At 53.7% G+C, this 12,661-nt stretch overlaps 5 protein-coding genes across 5 annotated transcripts; 2 read left to right on the forward strand and 3 right to left on the reverse strand.

The window, feature by feature from the left end:
* Positions 1 to 1,534: 1,534 nt before the first annotated feature.
* On the forward strand, positions 1,535 to 2,009 carry J7T55_004054 (uncharacterized protein; the record flags this gene model as incomplete). Its single annotated transcript, XM_053144727.1, has 3 exons — positions 1,535 to 1,584; positions 1,650 to 1,829; positions 1,892 to 2,009. 3 exons carry the CDS (start codon positions 1,535 to 1,537, stop codon positions 2,007 to 2,009), a joined length of 348 nt encoding a protein of 115 aa, XP_052992555.1.
* Positions 2,010 to 2,097: 88 nt separating this feature from the next.
* On the reverse strand, positions 2,098 to 2,559 carry J7T55_004055 (uncharacterized protein; the record flags this gene model as incomplete). The annotated part of the gene is made up of 2 exons (XM_053144728.1): positions 2,098 to 2,362; positions 2,507 to 2,559. 2 exons carry the CDS (start codon positions 2,557 to 2,559, stop codon positions 2,098 to 2,100), a joined length of 318 nt encoding a protein of 105 aa, XP_052992556.1.
* A 2,200-nt stretch (positions 2,560 to 4,759) lies between these two features.
* Positions 4,760 to 5,979, reverse strand: J7T55_004056 (uncharacterized protein; the record flags this gene model as incomplete). Its single annotated transcript, XM_053144729.1, has 3 exons — positions 4,760 to 5,510; positions 5,604 to 5,742; positions 5,805 to 5,979. 3 exons carry the CDS (start codon positions 5,977 to 5,979, stop codon positions 4,760 to 4,762), a joined length of 1,065 nt encoding a protein of 354 aa, XP_052992557.1.
* Positions 5,980 to 7,617: 1,638 nt separating this feature from the next.
* On the forward strand, positions 7,618 to 11,088 carry J7T55_004057 (uncharacterized protein; the record flags this gene model as incomplete). Its single annotated transcript, XM_053144730.1, has 6 exons — positions 7,618 to 7,669; positions 7,781 to 7,851; positions 8,042 to 8,082; positions 8,396 to 9,363; positions 9,487 to 10,374; positions 10,526 to 11,088. The coding sequence occupies 6 exons, from the start codon at positions 7,618 to 7,620 to the stop codon at positions 11,086 to 11,088; spliced, it is 2,583 nt and encodes an 860-aa protein (XP_052992558.1).
* Positions 11,089 to 11,735: 647 nt separating this feature from the next.
* On the reverse strand, positions 11,736 to 12,453 carry J7T55_004058 (h aca ribonucleoprotein complex subunit 1; the record flags this gene model as incomplete). The annotated part of the gene is made up of 2 exons (XM_053144731.1): positions 11,736 to 12,319; positions 12,399 to 12,453. The coding sequence occupies 2 exons, from the start codon at positions 12,451 to 12,453 to the stop codon at positions 11,736 to 11,738; spliced, it is 639 nt and encodes a 212-aa protein (XP_052992559.1).
* Positions 12,454 to 12,661: the final 208 nt, after the last annotated feature.

The raw sequence follows: 12,661 nt of genomic DNA on the forward strand, positions 1-12,661 counted from the left end.
CTGCCATGGGATAAACTGTCGTGGGATAACCTCTCATGGAATAATCTCTCGTAGGACAATCTCCCTTGCAGTAATCTTCCTGAAGACACTTGTTGTCGGCATTAGATAACCTTCTCATGAATTAATCACTATTGCGATGTTCTCTTGTAGGGCAATCTCCCTTTGAAACCTTCCTGGAGACACCTGCTCTATGGCATTGGGATAACCTTCTCATATCATTAGAGCAATAGGACAAGTTCAACCGACAATGACAGGCCAATCAATGTCTTGGTTGCATTGAAGCCATGCCAGCCACCTCTGCTCTGCAAATGCCTCACAGCGACACGGTCTCGGCGTCGGGGCTATTGTTGACTGCGCTACCGGTGCCTCCGTGGGGCCAGCCCTTTCACCCGGCCGCCCACCAGCCGCACTGAGCTTACCATCCTGCCACTGTGGCTACGTACCACCCTCGGCTGCTGAATCAGGCCCCGTTCACTGGTCAAAGCTCCCAGCCGCATCCCGAAAACTGGGGATGCCCTCATGCTGACCTCAAAAGTAGTCTAGCAGGCATCTGGTGAGCAGTGCCCTTGATCTCGATTTCGCGGCGACGCTGACCAAGTACGCAATGCAATCCCGTAAACATAACGCCGGCCAGACAGGCATATCGGGACAAAATAGTCGCGGTCCCCCAATCTGTAACGCGGCAGTGCGGCAAAATTAAGTCCTGAAAATTTTCAACGGCCTGCAGACCAGCCTAGACAGGCTGGAGGGCTGGAGGGGTGAATTTCCAAGGTTGCAGTGGCCCATCCGATGCCCCAGAACCTGGAGAGCCCTGTGGAGGAGCGCGCTTTTTTGGGAAGCTCGTGTGGGTCTGGCGATTGCCACGGGGGCCGCGACACCTCGGTCTACGAGAATCCGCTTCGGCAAAGAAAGGCGTTAAGCCGCCGGTTCACGACGACCTCGTTTTTCGGCCCAAAGCCGACTCGGTTGTGGCCCTGCACGCGCGAAGAGCCATCGGAACTTCATCTCTGATACATAGCACGAACCCTCGCGTCGCCATCAGGGGTCTTGCTCCTTGGTGCGACCGACCTGGCTGTCTGGTAAAAATTATGCGGAATCCTTTCACCACACAGCCCTCCCATGTAAGACCCCTGCTATTGAGTAGCCAGCAAACTAGTTTTGTATCCTCCAAAGCACAATCACTTGGTAGGCAATACTACCTGGTAGCCTTGTTACCTACAATCATAACGTTATATTGTTAATTCAATTTGAACTTGGTAGGAGTGTAAGACTCGGATAGCAATATAGCTGTTTTATTCTAGGCCAGTCTGAGATGTGTAGTCTGTGCTTGTTTTCACCACCCTGTCATTTTAGGCACAAAACCACTAGGTAGCCTCGGGGAATTTTCAACTCACTCTCATCAAAACTTTCACATACCGTACAGTCAAATCGCATGTGAAAACGCCACGCTCACGACGACCATCAAATAATCCATACCCGCCACATATCCAAACATAACTTTCAAACCCCACTTCAAATCTTCCAATCAGTCGAAATGGGTGTCGAAAACAAGCGGACGCTGACAAAGACTCGGCGATACAGAAGGTGAGTAACCTCTTCACCAAACCGCCACTGAGCGAATGAGCCTGACACTAACGGCCCTGCATCAGGGACATCGACCAGATCAAGGCCGACCTGCTGTCACCCAAGCACCTCAAGCAGTACAAAGACACCAAGCTTGTCGAGGATCTGCCCGCCCTAGGCAAGCACTACTGCGTGGAATGCGCCAAGTGGTACGAGGCCGAGTCGGCCCTCGTGGCTCATAAGCGTGGCAAGCCTCATAAGCGAAGGTGAGTTCTCATATACCGTCGCCATGATCATTCATTTGCATGTGTTGACGCCTTATCTACAGGGTCAAGCAGTTGAAGGAGGAGCCGTACACGCAGAAGGAGGCTGAGGCCGCTACGGGGCTTTGGACCGACAACAAGGGCCCTGGAAAGCCTAAGACCGAGGATGTCGACATGTCCTGAGGGCCACGGACGGATCGATTGATTGCCTATCTACTTATCTGTTGGCCCTGCCTGACTCTCTCAACCTCAAAGCTTTAGCAGTTGCTCTCTACGATACCCGCTTCACGAAGGGAGGACAAAGATTCCACTCCGGCAACAGGCCCCGGAAATCCGGGCCCAGCGCTTCAGTTGCGTTGATGTATGTCCAGGCTGGCAATCCGAAAACATAAGGGATTTCCCCAGCAAAGTGGAATACGAGGTTTCGGTCCATGCTTCTGGAGTTGCAATCGAGGGCAATCTCCATTCGAGTTGCGCACGACGGTCCTGCTTTCAGCATTCTCCGCATCAGGATGGCCGGCTTTCTATCAGCACGGCTATAGGGGATGGTCAGCTAAAGGCATAGAGCAAGCCAAGGGTGGTGGCCCTCAGGGCTGGAGGTGTGATGGTGACGAGGATAGCGTCGCTGAAGCAAGACGCTCGTCGGTAATACAAGACCATCCCAGGTTGAGTTCTCTCACTTGGAAATTTCAACGTTTGCAATTTGATGACGAGACCTTATGAGTATGCCCATATTCGCTGCTGATGTTCTTTGCCAGTCCCTGCCCGCTCGGCTAGGTTCTAAGCTGCGCCTCTATCTCTCCTCGTATGGTCTCAAAGCCCGACCTTGCATTGGTCCTGATCCCAAATCTCGAAGGCCGGAACCTAGAATACCAATGGGAGTTCCATAGGTCGCACAGTACTTACGGGAGAAGGGGTTATTGGGGCGTACCAAGCTTGGCTGCGTAGCCCTTTCTCCTATCGAGGTAGTGCCTCCAGATCCCAGCAGCCTCTCTACTTCGTACAAGCAACATTGAATCTCGACTCTTGTGCAAAACACGAGTAGAGATATACCCGGCCTGTTAAAGGGATGCTTTCGTGCCAATTTGCCTTGTCCTGTGCGACGTCACGATTTCCGGGGGCCCATCTTCTGACCTCGGAATCGCACCAGTTGACTCCTTTCCTATATGAAGATTGGATTCCGCCTACGACTTGACTCATATCATTGTGTCGAATGGTCGATGAATCTCTGGCGGTCCAATATCTATACACCAACCTAGTCAGTCTGCATGGCTTCTTGACCTTTTTGAAGCCTCACTGTCTTTGCCCTTCTCTACCAGTGTTGAAGTGTGACCTATGCATTAGCCATGGGTGAGGGCACCTCGAGTGAGGTCGGCCATATCTTGCTTCTTCTTTGATGTCGCTGGAAGGACTTAGTGCTCGAGCTGGAAATTGGATTCGTCAACTCAGAATGAACGACAGAAATTTCACGCACTCCTCCAGGCCCGATCGTGCTTATTGTTGACGACTGGTCGGGGCCACATCATTTCATTCTCTCCCTGGCCGTCCAACGCCTCTGGAACTAGACGTCATGTGCGTGGAAGGAATCTCAAAGATTAAGACATGCGATGACGATTGAGCTCGTGGCTTTCTCTCATCAACTTGGGAGCTCGTGCGAAGTGGCTTCTGGTATCACTGCTTCGCAATTGCAAGCATGCTCACATGGAAATGGGTGCCAACGCTCACTGTACTCAGGCTTGTGCCCTGCCCGCAAGACGCATGTTCAGTGTGACTTCTAGGCCTTTTGCCGACTCGAACTCGCTTCTTAAGGTGACGGAGTGCCGCGATGCCTTGTGCTTGAGCAGATGTGATTTCCTTCCGTTACTTTCAAGGTTCTAGAAGCATGAGACAAGTCGATCTACACCCTGTCAGGATTCAAGACGGAGCCATGTTGAGGCTCTCACACTTGGAATTCGCTGTGGTGGCCTGGCTGTCCCAACCCGTGAGCTGATGGCAAGTGAATGAAAGCCTGCTGGCTGCCCAAACACATTCACCTCTTCCCCTTTCGCCAGCGACCTCAATATCAGATGACCGCACCTTAAATACCAATGCTGCGCTTCCCTCCTAACGACCATTCGAAACGACCGTGTGAGTGGTGTAGGGGTTGTGGCGCACCATCACGGCACCGGTTCGAATTACCCTCGGTGAGATGACCTCGCTACCTGGTGCGTCCGGGAGTATCGAGGTTCAGCCTCCAGGCTTGGTATCGATGACCTGACGGTCTCTTTTTGGCTTCCCAGAATGCCAACAAACGCCTCGTGAGTATCAGGTCTGGCTTCCCTGAGACCAAATTTGCAAATTTCCTCTAGGCTTCAAAAGTAATCATGACGGTCCAGCTAGCCATTTGGTGTTTGTGTTGACTTTTCAAAATGGAGCGTGCCTGGGTTCAGCACTAGGGCTCGAACCAAGGACAAAATGGGAGCCCTGCAGCTTTACAAAACAAACGGTCTGTCGCCTCGAGAAGGATTCTCAACCCTTCGAGCATGACCGATGCTCGCAAGTCTACTCTTACCTTCGTCGCGATCTCAAAGTGTCCTATCTTCAATAGACTCAATATCTCGCAAGGTGTATCAGACGAGCAGTCTCACCCCAAAGAAAAACAATATTGACAATTGTTGAGATTGGGAACCTGCGGTGGATGGGCCCACGCTACAGCTGTCAGCGTTTTCTGATCCACAAGAGTGCTTAAGTGGTTCGATCCAGGCTCAGGATCGTGGAAGAATCTGAGGTCAAAATTGCACACCAATGCTTTGTCGAACAGTATCTGCTTCTCGTTCCGAATGATCTCCAAAGAGCAAGACGGTCCACGTCATTTCGCGTATATCTATGGCTAGATTTCTAGCATTATTTTCAATATGTGGTTTTTGTCCTCGCACACCCAAGAAGTCACCGCCTCAGTCAACAATCAACTTCGTCAGAAGCTTGCCTTGGTTCTGGCCACTAAAGAGCCGCATCCATATCTCTGGCTGTTCCTCAATTCTCGCTTCAACGATGGTCTCCCCGTGGTCCAATTTTATCCTCCCGTCAGCAGCAGCGCCAATGAGCTCTGCGAGGATCTGAGACACCTTGTCCATGTAGTCCAACATGATGAATCCCCTGATCGTGATCCTCATGGAGATAAGCTCAAACCAGTTGCTCAGCTCCATCGGCTTGTCCTGGGCATTGTATGAAGCGACAGCACCGCAAACGGCGACGGTCCCAAACTTCTTGATCCGCGTCAGCATCGTGTCCAGCACAAACCCGCCCACATTATCAAAGTACAGATCAACCTCGTCCGGCGTAGCGGCCTTGAGGTCCTCACAGAACGTAGGACTCTTGTAGTTGATACACTCGTGCGCGCCGAGCTCGTTCTTGACCCATGCGCACTTCTCGTCCGACCCGGCGATGCCGATCACCCTCTTCGCCTTGAGAAGCTTGACGGCGATCTGAATGGCCATCGAACCAGTGGCACCGGCAGCTGCGGAGATTACGATGGTATGCTCCGGCTTAGCCTCACCTGCGAAGTAAAGCCCGCCATAGGCCGCCAGGCCGGAGGCGCCGAAGGCACCCAGGAAGTGTGTCAAGGGGAGCCCATTGGGTAGTGGGGCCAGAGGTTGACATGTTGCTGCCTCTAGTACGATGTACTCGCTCCAAACTCCGAGATGGCTGTGAGATGCGACGTCAGCCACACTTTATCTGGAAGCTTTGGCAGGTCTTCTTGCTGCTGGGAAACTTGGGAATGGAAGGGGGCTAACGAACAAATCCATGACCAAGTCTCCTGGCTTGTAAGAAGCCGATAAAGACTCAATGACTTCGGCGATTACACCGGAGCGCATTGGAGAGCCGACGGGGACAGTGGGTACATAAAACCGCTCCGGGGCCACCGTGCTCGCGATGACTTCAGGTTCGGATTCATCAGCGAGACGCCTGTGGAGCAAGATAAATAGCTTCTAGTCTTACAATTGCGCAGTCCCGTGTCATTGGAGAAATATTTCACTTTGGCTAGCACTTGACCTTCCTTAAGGGCAGGCAACCCTGCCGTCTGGAGTTTGAATGTTGCGTCAGGGCCAGACAAGATAGGGGCTCCGGATGGCTTCGACGCCAGAATCCACTGCTTGGTAGAGGACGGCGCCATGTTTGTGGGACAAGTTTTCGGTTGCGGAAAATGTTTAGCTACTGGGACTCATCGGTGTCGAAGTGACCGGCCAATCGAGTATAAATAGACCTGTGTAGTCCCAATCCTACGGCGCGCTCCGCTCTGTGGCCCCGGTTCATGATCGCCATCTCAGCGGGTCCATAGGCAGATGCCGCGGCTCCATGCCCGAGGCCCCGCAATATACGTCCGGATTGACAAGGTCCTCATTCGGAGGCTTCTGCTCATTATCGGCCTACCAGCATGTGACTTGACCCGAGTGCTCCGCTGCGACTAGACCAGTGAATGACTGCCTTGCAGTCGACTCGTTAGGCAAACCTCACGATCAAATGACCTGATCCGAAGCTTCGAAGCTTCAGGAACTTTTGACCTTGTGAGGGAATGGCCAGGTACAAGCTGTAATGTCATCACCGCAGGACTGCTGAAGCTGGAGATGACCAAGGGCATTGGAACAATTTAGACAGGCAAGGACTATGCCGACACGAGACGCAACGCTTCGGAATTCATGGTGCAGTGAAGCATGCTGCCAAGCCTAGAGGCATCACCTATCGTCAAAGCTGTCATTCGACAAAGACCATCCGAGTCAGACGAGAGAAGGTCTTACACCTTTCTTCAACTCTACTAAGGCGCAGCCGGAAGGCTGCCACAACGCACAAGGGGTTTCCAGGGGACATCAACATCTTGCGTCTGACTTCCTTCGCCAGAGCGTAAATCTTATCTCAAATCCTGACTCCAATCAATCGTTCATCACAGCAGCACCATCGAGTACGCACATTGTGGATCCTCCCCGTCCGAGCAAAAAGAGCCAAAAGAAAACATGCAACAGTCGGGATTCGCTGGTCGTCACCGACCCAACTACTAATCGACCTCTCACAAGCTTGATTACAGGAGAGCGAACGGGATCCGATATTTTCTTGTGGATATGGTCGCATGTGCTTGAAGTCGTTGTTGTGGTGTTTAAGTATGGTGAGACATAGACGTCGTTGCGCGGTGGATGCCGTGAATCGCAACTAGATGCCGAGCCTTTGATACCAATCTCTAATGGCCCGGACCACGGGCTGTAAATTTTGTTAGCCAAACACCAAAGAGCATTGAAATGTATCCGATTATCTCTGGGAACTCACAGGTAGGATACCGGAATTCGGAAGAGACGTGAAGTGCACTGACAAGCTACATAATACCTGGAGAGAATGAGTGCCCAATGGGCATGTTTTCATGCCTTCTAGAAGCTCATGAGTGGCAGGCAGAGTAGATGTCCCACGTGGCGTCCCCTGTTTCCCGGGTTGTTTCGAGCCGGTGTTGCCAGTGATTCGCATAAATGATGGGAAAGGATGAACTATATCTCGTGGTTCTGGCCTGAAGGGACGAGATATGGGGATGTCCGTCGTATTCTCCAGGGATACCCCCACTTGCTCCAATCCCCTTGACATTGCCGCTCGAGCTGTCAAGTGTCAGACTAGGGGTCAAATCTTTGTCGTCAACTTGACCCGAAGCGTCTCCAGGCACTGGCTTCAAACGAAACACCTTAGCCTCACAGACACAGATCCAGCCTGCCACTGTTCTCAAACCAGCCGCTCGGGCCCGTAAGACCGAGTCTGTTAGATCCCGTCAATGACCAAGATGGAGACGCACTGTGCAGTCAACCACCCGAGCCTCGAGCCTCAGACACGTTGTTGCGAAGCTACATGGGCTTATCGAGCCACAAAATTCTTGCATCGGTCGCGGAGAACAAAACATCAATGCCTCAACTGTCGCTGACGCGATGCTGCAAATGACACTCAAGTCCTCGGTTTCTCGACGAAGATGCTTGGACTAGAGAGGTCGAGCGTCTCCTCACCTGGCCAGGGCCGAATGGTGAGGGAGCTTATTCGTCTGGAATGTTCGCGAGATATCATAGCGTGTAACCGGGGTTCATCTGCAGTATACAATCTGCTTCATCTCAACGTCAAAAGTTCCAGAGACCAGATAGAATCGTGTCGAGTCCGTCTCGCTCCCTGAAACTTTCGGATGATCATGTTGAGAAAAATCACATACGATGTGATAGACAGGTTGGCCAGCTGACAAGGTGTTGGCCAGCCTTTCACGGTGAGCATATGTTGCGTTGTCGTTGCACTATCCCGGAGCCTGCATCCCGGAGTAAATTGCATACGTGGGATTGATACAAGTGTCGACTTAGAGCGAGGAAAAAGTGAAGTGCGTTGTGGGCGTTGCAACTCAAGATCGATCAATATTCCTGGTAGAATATCGGTTGAGTTTTCTGCCACTGCCACGGGTATCCGGCTTCAACAAGGCGACACATCGACTAATTTTTACTGCACTCACTGTACTCGGCTGTGATTTTTCCGTCTTCACAGTCTCTTCTTGGTCTTCGTGTCCTGTTTTCGCGCTGTTGATATAGGAAGACGGGGGACGACAACTTCATTCTCTTACAGAACTCCCACCAGCGCAATCAGGTCGCCACAAGCAGGACTGAGACTTCGACGAAAATGGAAGAGTCGCCATGGGAGAGCCAAAGGCCGGATTCCGTGCTGCCGCACGACTCAGATATGCAAGACGGTCTGAGGATGGCAACGGAAGCCATGCAAGCAGCGGCTGATGCGATGACCGCCGCGACTGCATCGTTTCGACGGCAGACTCTACTGCATGAAGAGTTCTCCTCAAGGCGGACAACATCATTGCCTCATCGACATCCAGAAGACGAGCATGATGAACCCAGAGCGGATCCACCAACAACTTCAAGCCGGGGTCGAGTTATGTCAATCCAGCAATTGGTGGCAGCACTATCTCAAGAAGACCACCCACAATCACAGGATGATCACAACCCAGAAGATGGAGATATTGCGTCTCGACTTCCAGAGGATTTGACACCCCCGATGTCTCGTCAAGATGGCCATCTTCCAGCCACATTTGTGCAGCCTCCGCCACGTCTGTCTACTCAGGCGAGCCGTCTGTCGTCAACGACCCGGCGGATGAGCCACCAGAACTTGAGAGGATCATCTCGGAGGACCACATTGTCTGAGGGCTCTACTATGGTCAGTAAGAGCTCAGCTGCGGGAGCTGGACAGTGGCGTATGCCTCCCGAGGCTTTTCACAAGGCGCTCCCTTCGTGGCCGATACAGCCTGTATACGAAGAGCAGTATCCTTATACGCCGGAACAAGAGCCTTACGACAAGTCACGATCGAGCTTCTTCCAAGACTCGGAGCAGAACAGTCGTTTCTCTACAACACGATGGCCTCTGGAACATCCACCGCCGGGTATAATTTCTGGCGGTTCCAAAGACGTGGATGGAGCTCGGGACGAATATTTCTCCCCCGTTCTCAGGATGGGCAGGTATACCTACATCCGAACCGACACAGGCGATCTCGGTGCGTCGCTCCGAGATTCACATTGGCAAGACCAACAATCATCAAGCCAAAGCAGTAGAGGCAAATCCCGAGCATCAATTTCACCCGCAAAACCACCACCGAACAGACCTTACGGCTTTTCAGCATCCAGGGAGGTCCTCTTCGTCGCGGTCATAATCCTCGCCCAGGTACTCATGCTAGCTGGGCTAGCCCAGGCCCTCGTCCCACAGCACATCATCGGCACCTCATTCCCGGATACGAACCCCGGGAGTCTCTCGTGGTACTCAGCCGCCTACGGGCTGACCTCAGGGTCCTTCGTCCTCCCATCCGGCCGACTGGGAGACATATTTGGGCACAAGAAGGTCTTCATCATAGGGTTCATCTGGCTCGGGCTGTGGGAGCTCGTCGGCGGGTTTAGCGAGTATGTCCAGCGCGGTCCATCCGGGGGCGGTACGGTCTTCTTCATTTTCTGCCGCGCCATGCAGGGCATCGGGGCGGCGCTGCTCGTTCCTAACGGCCAGGCCATGATCGGCCGGGGGTACCCGCCAGGCCCCAGGAAGAACGTCGTCATGAGCCTGTTCGGCGCTGCGGCGCCGCTTGGTTTTGTGACGGGCGGTGCCATGGCGTCCCTTTTTGCGCAGCTGGTGTCGTGGCCGTGGGCATTCTGGACCATGGCGGCAGTCTGTATCGGGCTTGCGGGCGTCTCGGTGCTGGTCCTGCCCTCCGCGGAGAAGACGACGAGACAGGTGGACGTCAGCCTGTGGAAGCAGATTGACGGCCCGGGCATCTTCCTGGGCGTATCGGGACTGGTTTTGTTCAACTTCGCCTTGAACCAAGCGCCGATCGTCTCGTGGAGCACGCCTTACACGTACTTCATCCTTATCATTGGGGTGCTGCTCCTGGCGAGCTTCATCTACGTTGAGCTACACGCGTCCCACCCTCTAGTCCCCATCGCGAGCATGACGCCGACCACGAATTTCGTGCTGGGCTGTACCGGGGCTGGGTGGGCATGTTTCTCGATCTGGGTATACTGTAAGTGTCTTTCCAGCGGTGTTGCGAGACTTAGGCTTCTTGGTACGCCAAGTGTGTGAAGACAGTCGCTCCTGGAATGTTATGTCAGGGTCACATCACATAGTCTGCACGAACTTGAAGTCGTTTACTCGATGACTAACAACCTGACCAGACGCATTGAGCTTCATGGAACAGCTTCGAGGCTACTCACCCCTGCTCGCCTCGGCAGCCCTGTCGCCTGCGCCAGTGTCGGGGCTTGCAGCGTCGATGCTGGCAGGCTTCCTGCTCGGCAAGAAGGTCAAGCCGTACATTATTTTGTTGATGAGTATGTGGGCGTTCTTTGTGGGCAGCCTTCTCTGGGCTCTCGCGCCCGTTAAACAGACTTATTGGCTGAACTCGTTCATCGGGGTCTTGATCATCCCGTTTGGGATGGACATGTCGAACCCAGCGGCCTCGATCCTGCTGAGCAATAGCATGGCCAAGGAGCATCAGGGCACCGCGGCCAGCCTCGTGGTGACGACTGTGAACTACAGCATCTCGCTGGCGCTGGGCATCGCGGGGTCTGTCGAGGTGGCAGCGAGAGGGCGCCGGAGTGATGTGTTAGCTGGCTACAGGGGTGCGCAGTATTTGGGCCTGGGTTTGGGAGGTTTGGGCTTATTGTTGGCTGCGGTGTTTGCATTGCGATCGAAGAAGAGGACCTCGCATGTGGCCGAGGCGGGGGCGAAGGCAGGGTAGATGTGTACGAGGTAGAGGAACGGCTAAGGACATCTCATGCACACTGCACAGAAATACAAACGCATCGGGGTCTCACAGTCTAGGTAGCGGGACCCCTCTTTATAAGCAAACCTTTCCCACACTTGAACGAGCAATGGTCAGGAGGTCATCTTGGTGCAGCTGGTGACTTCGGTCCCCTAACTTGCTTAGGGATCAGTGAGCAACTACGGCCTCGGGAGGTTTCCTGTTCAATTCCTGGGACTTGTACACCTTCCCCCCCTTTTTGGATCCTTTTTTGCCTTTCCCGTGCAAACAGTCTTCGTTTGTCATGTCTTGGAGGATCCATGCCTCCAAGGCTGGTGTCCCTTTGGCAGAAGTCGTCCCCTTTACGCCATAATTGCGATCGCATAGTGATCACCTGCGCCCATCGCTGCCTTGGCCTGGCCATGGGCATTTCCAACAAGTTGGGCGTTAGGAGAGGTTTGAGTCGAATATTACCAGGGCATAGAACGACCCGGCTGTTTTGCTTTAAATCTTTCAGATAACACAGAGTCCTCTTTCCTTTTTTCCGAACGCCGAGAATGTGCCCAGCCGTGGGAGATCTTTGATATCCCAACTGCAAAAAAAAATAAAACTGAGAAATGTGCAACGGGAAGGGCAACATCTTTCTAACCGCGTCCCCTGCTGAAGCCGCCCCGACCACGTCCGCCGCCTCGTGAGAAACCACCTGAGCCCGAGTTACCGCGTCCACCGAAGCCACCACCGCCCCCACGGCCACCGCCCCGGCCTCCAAAGCTGCCTCCCCTTGACCCTCCACGGCCACCACGGTCTCCGAAACCTCCACGGCCTCCCCTGCCTCTCGCACCACCTCGTCCACCGAATCCGCCACCGCCACCGCGACTGGGCTTCTTGACCTTGGGCAGGCCGGCCAATGGCTTGGGCTTGGGCAGGAAGCGGTCCATGGTCAGGGTCTTCATGCCGTCGATGTAGAACTTGTCGCCGGGCTTGAAGCTGGAGGCCTGGATTCCCTCAGAGGGCTTTATGGTGAAGAAGAGCTGGTTGATGGGGCCGAGGACCTCGTCTATCTTGCCGACCGAGGTCTTGTTCTCGAGGTACATGATGGCGTTGAACTGGGGGACCCGGGGGTTGATGCTCTCGCAGACCATCTCGCCTTCGCAGGCGTGAAGAAACTTGCCCATCTCTTGCACCTCGGATGGTGGGCCGAAGTCGCGTTGTTGGAAGCCGCCGCGGCCTGTCACGAGTGAGTGGTCAGCTTGACGATCGCATGCAGAAAAACGGTAGGTATGGCCTGTTGGCTGGTCAAGACGTACCACCACCCCGGCCACCAAAACCTCCGCGACCGCGCGGAGTTCCTCTGAAGGACATTTCGACGTCTATTTGTGGTTTATTGTGTGACGTCACAGATTTCTGGCCGAGTCCTGGGCGTATTTGCGGTGAGGCTGTCGTCTGATTGAGTGACAGCTTGAAGCTCTTTTATGCTGTGCAGTCTGCGGGTAAATTTTGAGGCTCGAGAATTTCGTGGAGAAAGTTTGCTCGGCCGGCAAGCGCCATTGATGGATCGCCCTTGCCGTTT

The sequence above is a fragment of the Diaporthe amygdali genome (assembly GCF_026229845.1).
Source record: "Diaporthe amygdali strain CAA958 chromosome Unknown NODE_18_length_871485_cov_64_394520, whole genome shotgun sequence".
Lineage (NCBI taxonomy): Eukaryota > Fungi > Ascomycota > Sordariomycetes > Diaporthales > Diaporthaceae > Diaporthe > Diaporthe amygdali.